Source organism: Gossypium hirsutum, chromosome A06 (assembly GCF_007990345.1).
Source record: "Gossypium hirsutum isolate 1008001.06 chromosome A06, Gossypium_hirsutum_v2.1, whole genome shotgun sequence".
Lineage (NCBI taxonomy): Eukaryota > Viridiplantae > Streptophyta > Magnoliopsida > Malvales > Malvaceae > Gossypium > Gossypium hirsutum.
The window spans coordinates 5,485,027-5,499,986 of NC_053429.1; the positions used below are offsets into that span (position 1 = coordinate 5,485,027).

Below are 14,960 nucleotides of genomic sequence, written 5' to 3' on the forward strand. Positions count from 1 at the left end.
TGACAGAAATCTGAGAAAGTGCGGTGGAGCGGCGGCTGTACTCATTGATACAAGATTTCCGATGATGGGTTGGCTATTGCACGATCATTCAAGAAACCACTGCAAATGACTTCTTAACCCACTCCTACTCTGCAAAGTAGTAGACATTAACCAGCAGGACTGCATCATTGTAGACATTCTCAAGAGAAAGATCAATGTCCACTGTTATTCGCCACTTGGGTAGCAAACTACGGTTTTTCCTGGATTGAAGGAATGCATCCAATGGCAAAGTAAACCGTTAAGTTGGCAAAACAACTAATTGACTGACACTAATTTTGATAATTTGCCAAAAAGAAAAATTTACTTAATAATTAATTTTAATTTATATTTGTTGCCCCAAAAATATATTAACTTACATAAATATATACAGACGAGACACTGCCATTTTTTTTTTGATGAATTTACTTTTTTCCAATTTACATAAACAAAAGCAGCCTGAAATGAAATTTTGATGGGCTCAGCCAGTTCAGCCTATAAAAGAATTACTAACATATTGGCCCATTGTTTTTGAGTAATTAGATTTTTTTTATTAGTATTTGGTAAAAGGCTTAATTTATCATTTGGTACTTGAATTTGACACGATTTTGATCTAATGTGATATTTATATTTGGTAAAAGTTATACATTTTGGTACCCTGGGTAATGATTTTAACATTTTAGTGTTTAGTTCAAGTTTTAGGGTGATTTGATGAAGGTTAATTGCTAATATTATTACTTATTAGGTTTGAGTTTTTATGATTTTGGTAATGAAACAAAATTAGTATTAATTGTGAATTTGTTTAACTTTTGTATTAAGATGACTGATTTTTTTCGTAAATTATGAATTTCCATCAAATCAACTTTGAAACTCAAGTTAAACACTAAAAAGTTAATACCATTTCTTTCAAGAACTAAAATGTATACTTTTTACTAAATACATGTTCCATATTAGACAAAAAATTAAATAGAAGTATCACATTAAAAAAAGTGTCAAGCACAAGTACTAAATAATGTATTAAGCCTTGATAAAATGTAACTTATTTATTATTATTATACCCTAAATAAAACATGTATCACCTTCAAAATTCTACTTGTAAAATTTAAAAACTATACTCCCAATACACCAAAAAAAAATTATAATAAAAAAATAAACTTTGTTTAAACAATTTAATAACAATTTCTAGGTTAATTGAAATTCTGTTTTAAAACACAAATTCATTTAGAGATATAATTAGAAAGAATGAACAATTTAAAACGAAAGACAAGCAAATTCATGACAAATTCACAGTTCAAAACGTAAATAATGCAACTACCAAGAGAAATAAATGGAAATCTAGAAGAAAAAAATTGGTCTTCATATCCTTATTTATAACTATCCATATTTTGTTAACACTTTTGATCCATGAACTCTCTGAAACTTAAATGTTTTTGAATTCTAAGTTAATTAATTTTAAATAAAAAAATAAAAAGAATGGAGAAAATTTACGTGGTCATTTGTATTTTCATGACCAGCTTGGTGTTGGCAAAATCTAGGTTAGCACCACCGGCATCCCCATCACTGAGTTGTTCCACTGCCATGTATAATATGGTAGATTGTGTTCAATTCTTGTCTAATAATGGCAGCAAAGATGGGAAGCCCGCTGCTTCATGTTGTGCTGGTCTTGAAAAAGTGTTGAAATCTAATCCTGATTGCATTTGTGAATATATAAAAAACAATGCTCAATTGGGTGCCAACATTAACGTTACGAAGGCCGAGACTTTGCCTTCAGCCTGCCAGATTTCCGCTCCTCCCATCAGCCAATGTGACGGTAAACGCTAGACTTCGTATTCTTACGTTCTAATATTTACTCATTGTTTCTTTTATTTGTTTGATAACAAAGGATTGTTGCCATGGCAGTTTCTCCGTCACCTGGCGTCGCTCCCGGTAAGTAGTGTTTTTAAATAGAGCATTGTGTTGATAACGCAAAGGTATTGTCTTCTTTTAAATATCATTGTATTAAAAAATGACCACTAAATACTTCCACATACATATAGAGATTATAGGTTCAAGTTTCATCACGTGCAAAGTTCAACAACTAGAATTTCTTTTATTTAAATATCAAGAGGTGATCCTAAGCTTTCTTTAGAGTTGGGACAAAATCTTGAAGGTGTGCTGCTTTTCAGTAGTCACTTTAACATAATGGTACTCAAAGAAAATTATATTTTCACATTCTAACATAATCTATTAAGAATCTTTTTTATTTTTCAAATCTAGAAATGCCTTTTAATCAAATAATTTAAATATAAATATAAAGTTTAATTAAAATTGAGGTAAACATATTAACGTGTAGTTGAAAGAAGTGAAAGTGAACTTTTTTTCTCAAACATTTGAACAGAAAATTTTACCTGAATATCATTCTGAATCTGAACAGAACTATATTCAAACCGTAAAACAGATGAGAACATCTGTGATTTATATATAAAACAAAATTTCGAGCTAAATATTTGCTCTCTTGCATTTCAAATGATTGACGTTATTGCAGCTAGCCCTTCATCTGATAAAGGTGGAACTCCATCTACTAAGTCACCATCGACACCGCCTGGTGGCGTTCCTCCACCGTCACACCACTCAGGAGCTTACTCTCTTCCGGCTTGGTTCTTTGCATCCATTAGCATACTAGCGGTTTCAATATCTTCTATGGTATTGTGATTCCAATTCCAAGAGATAATCTTTGGCCTTGATATGAGTTTTTTTTTATCTTCATTCAGCCAAAATATGTGTAATAAAACACATTTCCTCAGTGATAATTATATCAATTATTACATCCTCTTTTCCTCTCGAGCATCCGGCTATTAAATTTTTTTTATGTGCAGGTGATATTTTTAACAGATTACTTTATAGCTAAATGAGAAGGGATTATATAAAACTATAATTTTATGTTCTCCCTATCTTTTTTTAATAGTAGAATGATAAATTAAATTTTTTCTCTTAATTTTTAGCCTTTTTTCTCCTAAAAAATTCAGATTCAACTAAAAATGCTGAAAATCAGGAGGAAAAATTTGATTTGTCATTTTCCTATTTGAAAGAGATAGGGATGATGTGAAATTATAGTTTCATATAATCTTTTATCATAGCTAAATACTTAATATCAAGATAAAAAACATGTGAATTAATAATTTAAGTTTTAATATAAAACAATTCAATTATACGCATGTGACTCAAAAAAAAAAAAAGAAGAAAAAGAAAAAAGTTCATCCTTCGTGGTAGAAGTAAGAACGAAAAGTCTACTTTACACACCTTCAAGATATGACTATATGCCCGCTAACATAAAAATGTATTTATATGTTAATTTTTGTTAATCAACACACCTAACAAAATTTGATACGAAATAATCAACTACCTCTAAGTTGTGAATTCACTTATACATGAGCATGTATTCATTAGTCCTTTTAGTGTAGCTCATTACTTTCTTTATAGCTCTTCAAGGTCTAAACATGAATTATTATGATATCTTCCAAACATTTGAAACAGAAAATACAATGTCAAATCTAGTACAAACATGAGCATACAATAGGCTTTCAACAACACGAGAATATGAAAGTTTTGCATTTATTCCATTTGAAGCTTATTTTTTTTAGAACTAGTTCAATTTGGACCTATCACCCTTGACAATGGGTGCTACACTAAGCAAGGAATCTTTCATTTAAAACCATTCTAAAATCTTTTTGATTATAGGTTTTTTTAAGATAGATTCAAAGTATTTTGTTATATATTTTAATGGCATAAGATGTTTTATACATATCTCTCGTATTAAAAGTTTTTAAAAGAAATTATTTTACAAATCACTGGTAGCAAGTAGAATATTATCCACATATAAAATAAAAAAAATAAATTTTACTCTTGTTAATTTGATGACATATGAGTTGGTGAATAATATTTTTCACAAAACCAAAGGTAAGAAATGATATCATGAAATTTTAAATATCATTCGTAAAAGACTTGTTTCAATTCATATATGAAGATTTTAAGATTACATACAAATTGCTCATAATCATTTATAATGAAATATAAATTTAATTAAAATCAAAATAGAGATTTTAATCTCTAACCATTGATATTTAGTTTATCTTTAATATATCACTATTTCTATACTCTTTACAATCATAGGTATATTTTACAAGCTATTGAGTATAGGAATCTTTTACACAAAGGGACAATTTTTTTATTTTATAAAAAGCTATCGACATTAATGCAACCCTCAATTCTTTCTATTCAAATAAACTATTAATGGAATTATAATGTACTTCTCTGATAGCGTCCATGCCAAGGTTAGGAGCTTCAGTCTGGGGTTTACCCATTTTCACCATTGGAGAGCTTGGGTTATAAATAGTATTTTTTAAAAAATTAAAATCGTAAAAGGTTTTACATTTTTAAATTTATATTTCAATTTTTGTAATAAATATAGCAAAAGATGGAGGTTAAAGTCATGAATTTGGAAGGACCACTGCTGCCTTAACTGCAAGACTACAAATCTGTTCACTGCAATTAAAAAAAGGAAAGAGAAATACCATGGCGTGCCAGAATCTTTCTTTATACAAAAATCTGAACGTGCATTGGATTCTTAATGGATGTAGCACCCATTTGCGTCTATGTTCACCATTATTGTATGTAGTTGCTCAACTCGTAGAAAACAAAAAGTTCTTGCTTACATCACTAGATGTCAATTAGTAAACAATGATTGCTGTTTTGAGGAAAAGTGATTCCCTATGGTTAAAAACTAACGAAAAACCAAAAAGCTAAAAAAAAAAAATTAGAAGGAAGGATCCTATAGACAATAACCTTATCCACACCACATTATACACTTTTTACTATTTTTCCTTTTGGAGTATGATGTCAGCCATTCCCACTTAAAAACACCCCTAAATCACCCATTCATTATCAGCCTTCATTACAGACCCCCTCCCTCTCTTCCCATACTGGAAATCTACACTGTTCAGACATTTTCCACCAGTTTTGGAGAACATGATGACACTGCATCTGAGACCGTCAAGAAGATCTTGTCGTCTCCGATTAAATTTGCAAATTTCGATGCCTCGAGCTTGTCCATCACCACGGGTCCAGGATTTGCTAGTATAAGCTATTATGCAACAGTGCAGGAATATCTCAGGTAAACTGGAAAAAGCCTATTACAGTTTATTGTTTCAAGGAAGTTTTTATAAATTATTTGGGCCCCTTACCTGAATATTCTTTTTCTCAAGACTACTGTGTAGTTCTTCCAAGGCATGGATGCCACTGGTATCAATGTCGGTAACAGCTGCACAACATACACCTTAGACATTAGGAAATGTGAGCTTAAATTGCAAATGAAAACAATGGTAAAACAACCAGTTTGAGAAGTCTTACGCGACATCTCAACTATCAAAAAATGGATTGTTGGTTGACATCCAGCTTTTACTTTCTCTTCTTCATCCATCAACCATCTCAGTATCCTGCAAGGATGTTAATGACTTTGAGTATCTTCAAATCTTGTTCTTAGGAGATTAGGAGTTCCTTAGAAGCGTGTTATACCTCTCCTTGACATAATTAGAGTTGGAAAAGTAAATAGCAGAATCAACTCTCACAATCAGAACCCCTGGAACTTTAGTTGCTTCTGGATATTGTAGTATATTTCGGTACACATTAGTCCTTGGTACCTTCCCTAGAATCGCCGTTCGAGGTCTAGTAACTTGTAAGAGGATTTTAGCAAAGGATATTATGACCTGCCATGAAGTTTTCAGTGAGAAAACAGATTTTAATCAAACATAAATAGGGTATAGTTCATCTTCAGGAAATTTAGATATAGTTGGCATATTCTTAGTTCTTACAGCAATTAGAAGGCCAATCTCGACTGATACAAATACTACTCCAAGAAAGGCTCCCAAGCATGCAACAAAATCGAATTTATCAATCTTCCATACCAAAATTGCTGCCTTAACATCGATAAGTCCAACCACAGCAGATATAATGATGGCAGCGAGAATAGCATTTGGGGTGTATTTGAACAAAGGTGTTAAGAATTCTAAAGTCAGAAATACAACACAGGACATGATGATATTAGAAACAGCAGTTTCGCAGCCAGACATGAAATTTACTGCTGATCGAGAAAATGACCCTGCAGATGATGAAGGAAATAACATTATTAGTAATAAACCGATAAAATTAAGTGATTTTCTGTGTGCATGTCTATACTTTCAATATATCATATTCATATCTTATTTCTTACCTGTGGCTACATAGCAGGAAGTCAATGAACCGACTACATTCATTGCTCCTAATGCCACCATTTCTTTGTTTCCATCTAGTTGATAGTCTTTCATCGAAGCAAAAGTTCGCCCAATGGCCACAGCTTCCTGTTAAATTAACCCAACAAAGAAGAAAAGATGAAAACATGAAAAAGGTCCATTTAGAGGCAGTTAATTAATTTCCTTTGTGGGTTAAGATGGATAGTAAAGAAAAGATAGCGTACCGTCAATGCTATCATACCCGCCACAACACCAATCTTTAAACCTTTAAGAAGATAGTCACCAGTGAAATAAATTTGATTTACTGATGAGGGATTGATTCCTTTCTCAATGTTTTTCACCTGCATATATGAGAAAACATTCAACTAAGAGATTGCAGTATTGGACTTAAAGATTATTATAGGTTAAAGATGCTTACAATCTGGACTCCTTTCTTTTCTGCATGTGTTATATAAACGAAAAAGGTGGAGAGAATAACTGATATCAAAGGAGCTATTGCAGGCACCCAGAAGAACTTCTTGCTCTTTTTCCCCTATTTTTCAAAGCATGTAAAAGTTAGGAAATGCTCACAGGCCCGATAAATAGTTTGTAAATTGGAATAGTACTTAGAGGCTCTTACAATGTACTTGGTTAACAGCAGGAAGGATAAAAAGCTAACTCCAATGAGTATAGTCTGCCAGTTCCACTGCAGAAGTAGAACCATATAGATTTAGTAACTGGGAAGTAGCGAATGATTAAATTGATATAAGTTCGGAAAGCTTTGTATTTTAGCTTGGGAAGATGGAAGGCTGCTTACTCCATGATGGACACTGCCCCATACAGAGCGCATTACAGAAATAATATCTGTTTTCTTTGTAAATTTTTCTATACCAAGAAGACCTTTAAGCTGTTGGAGGGCGATTGTAATCGCAGCTCCAGCCATAAAACCGATGATGGCAGCATGTGACAAGAAGTCAATCAAGAATCCCAACCTAATTTTTTTTTTCAAAACATAGATTAGTGAATGCTAGAAGCAAATACTATTAATTCAGAGAGTAAAATATAGAATTACCTGAGAAAACCAAGAGTTACTTGAGTGATCCCAGCAAAAAAGGTAGCTGTAAATGCAAGCCGCAGATACTCGGCTTCATTTTGATTAGGGTCAATCTCATTTGAAAGCATTGACCCTAGTAAAAGAGATACCACAGCAACTGGTCCAATCGCGATGTCCCTTGAACTTCCCATGAAGGCATAAATCAATGGTGGAACAAAGCTGGAGTCTGTAATTGTTAAAACAATAATAAAAACCTCAAGACAACTCCAACAAAAAGACTAACTATGGAAGGTGATGATAAATAACATGAAAACTTACAAAGTCCATACTGTGGAGCCAAGTTTGCTAGCCTTGCATAACCAATGTCCTATTTTCCAAGAAAATACATATGAAAATTATTGGAGGTTCATTAACAATTAACAGTTAATGGCCTCTATGTATGTTTTAGGAGTATAGCAAAATCTACCTGAGGAATGCACAGACTCGCGATTGTGAGTCCAGCAATGAGATCACCTCTAAATTTTCTCCAGTTGTAACTCCTTCCCCATTCGAAAATCGGGAAGATGGCCTCGATGCCGAGGACAAGCTTTCGAGACCTTGGTTGATCCTTGAAGGGACGCAAAGGATCATCGGCAAATAATGTTTCTTTCACCCTGGCAGTGAATTCCCTCAAGAGGTTTTGCTTAGGGGGAATCCCTACCTTGTGAAGATACTGCGAGTGTTGGTGTGAGGCCGACAGGCTTCTAACATCCATCTCTTTGGTTTCAGCTTCAATGCTTGAAGCAGAGTTGGGTTCCATGTCACTAATCTGTACAACATGAAAATTAAGTCTTATCAGAAAAAGTGCACTGCTGAATGTTGCAGGGAATTAATAGCAAAATGCAAGAATCCATGCAAACCATGAAAAACACCACACTGATGTATACTTATTTAGTTTCTTAGCCCTAAAATAGACAAACAGAGCATTGATATTAAAGAACAGAACATCAAAATGTCAAGCCATCCAAAGAAATTGAATATAGTTCATGGCATTAGAACACAATGAAGATGCTTAAACTAACCAAAGAAAGTGGAGTAATGGTTTAGAGATTGCAAAATCCTATTGAACTTGGATAAATCCTTGATATGATCTTGCTTATATAAGTGTTAATAGGATTCCAGGTCAAACTTTACAAGCTAAAAGAGAGAATTAAGCATCAACAATGCATGAATCTAGTGTAAAATTTTAATAAAAGCAAAAAAGAGTCTCCTGGTAATAGAATTTACAGAAATACTATCACCAAAAGTAAATAAACATTCATCTTCACTTACTAAATTATCATATGAATAGCATCAATTTCAATATCCGGATCCCTTTTACATGTTATATAAACAGCAAACAAGAAGTGGTACCAAAATAAACATATAGATCATTCAATATCTAGTCATTGATGCAAGCAATTACTTGTAAAAATGTGGTGCTTAGAATAAAATATGCAGTTTGGGAAGCACAAACCAGAAATTTTAAGTCTTTAGCCACCTCTTTCTCTGTGCCTTTTTATGTATATTTCCTTGTTATTAATTATCATGAAAAGCTCATTTGCAAAAAATACAAGCACAAAGAACAACTGATTTGATGCGGCTTCTGTTAATGTTATATGGGAAAAGATGGAAAAAGTTGCAGTCAATCACAAGCAGCCATACATTAAGAAGAGACTTTTCAGTTTTATTTGTATAAAAAGTCTTAGTTGATGTATTGTTAAGGGTCCCATTTTGAAAATCCCTCCTAGGGGACCCAAGGACACGAATAATTAATTGAAATCTCTTGGCTTGTAGTGCAAAAATGGAAACAAAAACAAACTAGAAAATCTCTCACCAATTTCATGAAATTATAATCACAATTTACAATACCATGACTACAAATTTCTGCTTTATAAACCCAGAAAAGAACCCAGATGGTTCATATAATTAACAACAAGCATATGAAAGTTCCAAACTAATAGAATCAGAATAAAGGATAAGATAGCAAAGTCTGTGTGTCTCACCTCCTCTCATACAGAAGCCATTGATAGTGGAAGACCCCACCTTGCCCCACCCCAGTTCCAAAGGCCAAGGCTAAAGCTAAAGCTTACTTCAAATGGAATTTGTATATAAACCTCCCTAAAAAGTAATGTATAAAGAAAGGACAATAAATAGTAACATACAGAGAAGGGCAATAAAAAAAGAGAGGAATTTCTATTTCATGCAAATGCCAAAAAGGGAGCGTTTAAAATCACTTCAAAAGCTCACCTTTTTGCTTTCCACACTTGATGGTCCTCATATTTCGCCTCGTCACTTTTAAATATATATATATATTGATTTTAAACAAATAAACCCATTGGCAGAAGAAACCTTGATCACCGGGAGAGAACCCAAATATGGTCCAGGTTCATTGAACCCGCATTACTTTCTTTTTACTTTCTTGCCATTTTCTCGGATTTTTCATTTATTTCTTGTTTTTTCCATAAAAATAGGAATATAGAATAATAAGTTGAAATAAAAAATAATAACTTTTCGTAAGAGATAAAAATAAGATCTTTTGGGCTTTCTGTTATCTAATTTTACCTAAATTATGTGTGGATTCTATTAATATTTGGCATATGCTTACAACACATAATATTTTATCCAGAAATATAAATTTATAATATTTTTACATAGCAAATGTTACTCTTCTTTCTCACTTTGGGTCTCCATTTCTCAGACTGTATACCAACAAAATGGCAGAATTGCTTTCTATCTGTATCTCCAACCTTGATATACAGTATTTGAAGCAAGGGCCAAAAGCATAAATTATAATTTTCTAAGGAGGATTAAAATAACAATATAATCATTTCAACCAAGGAGGCAAAAGCCCCTCCCCCTCCCCCTGCCTTAAACTTAGTACTTCACAATTGGGTCTCAATTCAATATAATTTATAATTTTCATTTTCCATAATGTAAGAAAAATGAATAGGTTGAGTCCAAATTTGCAGGCAACCGAACGTGAGGGATTAAAACACCTAAATATAAAAAAACTTCGGTTGAATGACGGAATGAATGAGGGAAAGGGCAAAGGAAAAGTCAGAGATGAAAGCATGGCCATTACTTTAACAACTTCATTTTCAGTCCCTAGTCTAACATACACTACAAAACAAGACAAAAAAACGACTTTTTGAAGTCTCCCCTCACAGCCTATGCCAAACCCAATACTAGTTTGAATATGGACGTCTTTAAGGGTGGGTTCCCCTCACACATTGGAAGTGGGTTTATTGCGCATCTACTACCTTTATTAGTTCCTCTTGGCCGTAGTTTTACTCTCTTTATCCATGTATCAATTTTTTAAAAAAAATATTCGATTTCAACATGCACTTTCAAGTCGTTTTAAGATATGTTCTCAATTCATTTATAAAATATTTTATTTATTTTTAAATTTATTAATTGAAAATAGTTTAAATGATTATTTAACAAGATATAATTTTAATTTAATTTTTTTCAATGTAATTTAAAATTAAAATTTATTAACATATAAGAGAATTTTGAAAGCCTCGGACAGAATTACACAAATCTCACATCTTTTATATACATTTATTAAAATACATATTAGAGGCGAAATAAAAAAAAGGATAAGTAAGCATGTACGAGGTTTGAGTTTGAAAGCTTAGTTCAGTATAAATATCAGTGATACTAGGCAAAATTATTTTAGTGTTAGAATCAAATATTTGTTTTCTATTTTTTGACATACATTGTACCTATAAATACTACGTATCATAGCATTCAAAGTCAATCAATCAATTTTCACTTAACCTTCTCTTCCAAACTTGCTTTGTTATTTCAAAATTCTCTTCTTTATTTATTGTTTTCCTATTGAATAAATAATAATGTTTGTTAAATCAAATATCCTTAAGGATAGGGATATTCACACCTCAAGCTGCCATTCTAATTTCCTAAATCTCTTTTTTCTAACATTTAATCCCTAATTTTGTAAACTTTTTAAATTTCCCTCTTAATTTTTTTTGCCATATTAGTTCCCGAATTTGAATTTTTTTGTAATTTGCTCTATGAACTTAGATTCCATTAAGGTTTGATTATGTAGCACTCTAAGATTGTGCCATTTTATCACTTGAAAATCTAAAAAAAAGTATATAAAATTTAAAAATAAAAAATATTTTAGAACATTTTTGAGTGATAATGTGACAATTTTAAAGTGTCATGTCATGATCATAGACCAAATTAGAAAAAAATTATCAAGTTTTGTCACTAATGTGGATAAGAAAAGTTCTGAGACCAAGGTAGAAATATTTGCCAACTTCAAGGACTAATTATTGTTTTATCTCAAAACAAAAAAAGAAAAGAAAAGAAAATGAGACAATGAGGGTAAGAAATTGGTGAAAATGGAAAAGAAATGGAAATAATTTATCAATCCTTAAAAAATGGGATTGATGGTTGAACCAATTGGACCATCGGTTTTTGGTTCAATCGATTCAACCATTATAAAATTAAAAATTTATAATTTTTTTTTAAAAATTAACAGAAAAATCATTCAAAATAAATACACATAAATTATAGAGCCCAAATTTTGCCCGAGCCTAACAAGCAGAGCCCAAAACACCAAATAAATTAACAGTCTAATTAACACCCCACTTAACCAACCACTAACTCCATCACCCCATTTGACTACAAAAAGAAAGAGGCAATCGGTTAGCAAACAAGTTGTAAAATTTGGCTATAAAAGCCATTCAAAACCATTGTAATCGGGTTTCGTTTTTTATTTTGGAGAAAAAAAGAGAGAGATTCGAATACAAGAAAAAGAGAGACTCTCAATACAAGAAATACACGAGATTAATCAAAAATCAAAGCAAAAGAGATGTTTTTTTCGTCTATTCTTGTTTTAAGTTCCTTGTTTATTTTATTTTATCTTTCAATTTTATTTTGTTTCTTTTTACATACTAAAGTAAAAATAAAGGGAAGAAGTTTACCCATTTTGGAATTGCCGAAAAAGGATTTTTTTTTTAGGTCCAACCACCGTGTACGGTGGTGCCAACACCGGCTCGTGGAGGTCCGGTGGCCGGAGCAAGGCCGGACCGATGGCCGGATTTAAATAGGAGGGGAAGAGTGTTATTTTATTTTATCTTTCAATTTTATTTTGTTTCTTTTTACATACTAAAGTAAAAATAAGGGGAAGAAGTTTACCCATTTTGGAATTGCCGAAAAAGGGTTTTTTTTTAGGTCCAACCACCGTGTACGGTGGTGCCAACAGCGGCTCGAGGAGGTCCGGTGGCCGGAGCAAGGCCGGACCGATGGCCGGATTTAAATAGGAGGGGAAGAGTGTTATTTTATTTTATCTTTCAATTTTATTTTGTTTCTTTTTACATACTAAAGTAAAAATAAGGGGAAGAAGTTTACCCATTTTGGAATTGCCGAAAAAGAGTTTTTTTTTAGGTCCAACCACCGTGTACGGTGGTGCCAACACCGGCTCGTGGAGGTCCGATGGCCGGATGGCCAGATTTAAATAGGAGGGGAAGAGTGTTATTTTTAATAATAATAAAATAATTAATTTACTATTATTCTATATACTATTACTGTTTTCTTTATTATTATTATTAGTAGTAGCAACATAATAGTGTTTTTATTTTTATTTTTACCTTTTTATTACAATTATTATTAACCTACTATTATTATTTTTATCAATATAGTATTATTTTTTTATATTATTATTGTTATTAGCATGTATATTATTATTAATGTATCATTGTTATTTTCTATTTTATTATTAGTTTTATTACTATTTTTTCTATTATTATTATTATTTTCATTACTTTTGTTATTATTATCATTATTTTCTATTATCATTAATATGTCGTTTGTTTATTATTATTATTATTATTATTATTTTTAACATTATTATCATCATTATATATTTTTTAATATTATTACCATTATTTTTTAAAATTATTATTAAAATTATTTTTATAATCCATCCTATTTTTTAAACTATTTCATTCAATATTTTGTTGTACATGTGTTTATTTGGCACTCCCGATTTAAATTAAATTTTCATTCGAATTTTCTTTGTTATTCCATTTTTTATCTCTATATTATTTTATCTATTATTATTTTTGTCTGGATTTTTCAAGTAAAGGCAATATTCGATACTTGAAAATTCGAGAAATCGTGTCCTAACGTACTGGTTTTCGGTTTTTCGTTTGATCTAAGTAACCGATTATCCTTTTAAATTAAAATATATGAGTTTTAAATAAAATAAAGGCAATATTCCGTATTTAGAAATTCGAGTAGTCGTTCCTTAACGTATTGGGTTTCGATTTTTCGTTTGAACTAAATATCCGAATATCCATTTTAAAATTTAAATACATGAGTTTTAAATGAAATAGAAGGCAAGTTCATACTCGAGGGTCAAGGTGTTGTGTCCTAACGTACTGGATATAACATTTTACCTTTAGATGAAACGGTCCTTGACATACGTTTTAATTCATCCAAATACTTTAAAAAAGCATTAACACTAAGAGAAATCGTATTTTAAACTCTTGTCAAATTTTTAATTTTCGACATTAAGACACTGAATAATCAATTAGGTACCAAATTTGAGCGTGACGAGGGTGATAACCCTTAATCGCACGTAATCGACTCCCGAACTCATTTTTCCAAATTTCGCAGACCAAAATCGTTGTTTTGATAAACCAATCTATTTATTGAAAAACGACCACGTTTTGAGGTGACTCGACACACCTCATCAAAAAGGATCGGTGGCGACTCCAAACTTTCGTTTTAAAAAGTTGATTCTTGTTTTTCAAAAAAATAGTTTTGATAGTTTGGTACCATGATATATTGCAATATATGAAGAGTCGTGAATACCTTGACCAGGCAACTGAGAATGATAAAAGGACGTTGAGAAGGCTAGCCATTGACTATGTCTTAGATAGAGAGATCATTTACAAGAGAAAGAAAGATCAAGTGCTGTTAAGATGTGTGGACGTCGTTTAGGCTAAGAAAATCTTGGAAGAAGTCCATGAGGGTGTTTGTGGAACACACGCCAATGGCTTTACAATGACTAGGTAGATTATGAGATTTGGGTATTATTGGTCCACCATGGAAGGGGATTGTATTAATTATGCCAAGAGATGTCATAAGTGCCAAATTTATGGAGACAAAATTTATGTGTCTCATTCACCTCTTCATGTTATGAATTTTCCATGGTCTTTTTCTATGTGGGGCATGGATATGATTGGGCCAATATTGCCAAAAGCTTCCAATTGACATCAATTCATCTTTGTGGTCATCGATTACTTCACCAAGTGGGTAGAAGCCACTTCATATGCCAATGTCACAAAGTCAACAATCAGCAAGTTCTTGAAGAAAGAGATCATATGTTGGTATGGAATGCCAGAAATGATCATATCAGATAATGCGCTAAATTTGAACAATAGCACGATAGTGGAGGTTTGCAGTCAATTTAAGATCAAACACCACAACTCATCACCATATTGCCCAAAAATGAATGGTGCGGTGGAAGCAACCAATAAGAACATTATGAAAATTATGGGGAAAATGACTGAGACTAACAAAGATTGGCATGAGAAGTTACCATTTGCCCTTTATGCTTACCGAAAGTCTGTCAGGAACTCCACCGGGGCAAC

The 14,960-nt window shown here is 32.0% G+C and overlaps 2 protein-coding genes across 5 annotated transcripts; one reads left to right on the forward strand and one right to left on the reverse strand.

The window, feature by feature from the left end:
• The first annotated feature begins 1,408 nt into the window (after positions 1-1,408).
• Positions 1,409-2,821, forward strand: LOC107963519 (non-specific lipid transfer protein GPI-anchored 31). Its single transcript, XM_016900001.2, has 3 exons — positions 1,409-1,825; positions 1,915-1,941; positions 2,540-2,821. The coding sequence occupies exons 1-3, from the start codon at positions 1,489-1,491 to the stop codon at positions 2,704-2,706; spliced, it is 531 nt and encodes a 176-aa protein (XP_016755490.1). The 5' UTR covers positions 1,409-1,488; the 3' UTR covers positions 2,707-2,821.
• Positions 2,822-4,610: 1,789 nt separating this feature from the next.
• Positions 4,611-9,671, reverse strand: LOC107962459 (sulfate transporter 1.3). Of its 4 annotated transcripts, XM_016898863.2 has the most exons (15): positions 9,580-9,671; positions 9,336-9,450; positions 7,778-8,119; positions 7,630-7,678; positions 7,330-7,537; positions 7,075-7,249; positions 6,898-6,963; positions 6,697-6,810; positions 6,503-6,619; positions 6,260-6,386; positions 5,862-6,148; positions 5,566-5,756; positions 5,401-5,486; positions 5,235-5,311; positions 4,611-5,134 (listed from the first exon to the last, which is right to left on the reverse strand). In XM_016898863.2, the coding sequence occupies exons 3-15, from the start codon at positions 8,108-8,110 to the stop codon at positions 4,991-4,993; spliced, it is 1,974 nt and encodes a 657-aa protein (XP_016754352.1). In that variant the 5' UTR covers positions 8,111-8,119; positions 9,336-9,450; positions 9,580-9,671; the 3' UTR covers positions 4,611-4,990. The 4 variants fall into 4 exon arrangements, with proteins under 4 accessions (XP_016754352.1, XP_016754351.1, XP_016754353.1 ...); XM_016898862.2 differs by having other exon boundaries at positions 9,336-9,588; XM_016898864.2 differs by lacking the exons at positions 9,336-9,450; positions 9,580-9,671 and adding an exon at positions 8,807-8,992.
• Positions 9,672-14,960: the final 5,289 nt, after the last annotated feature.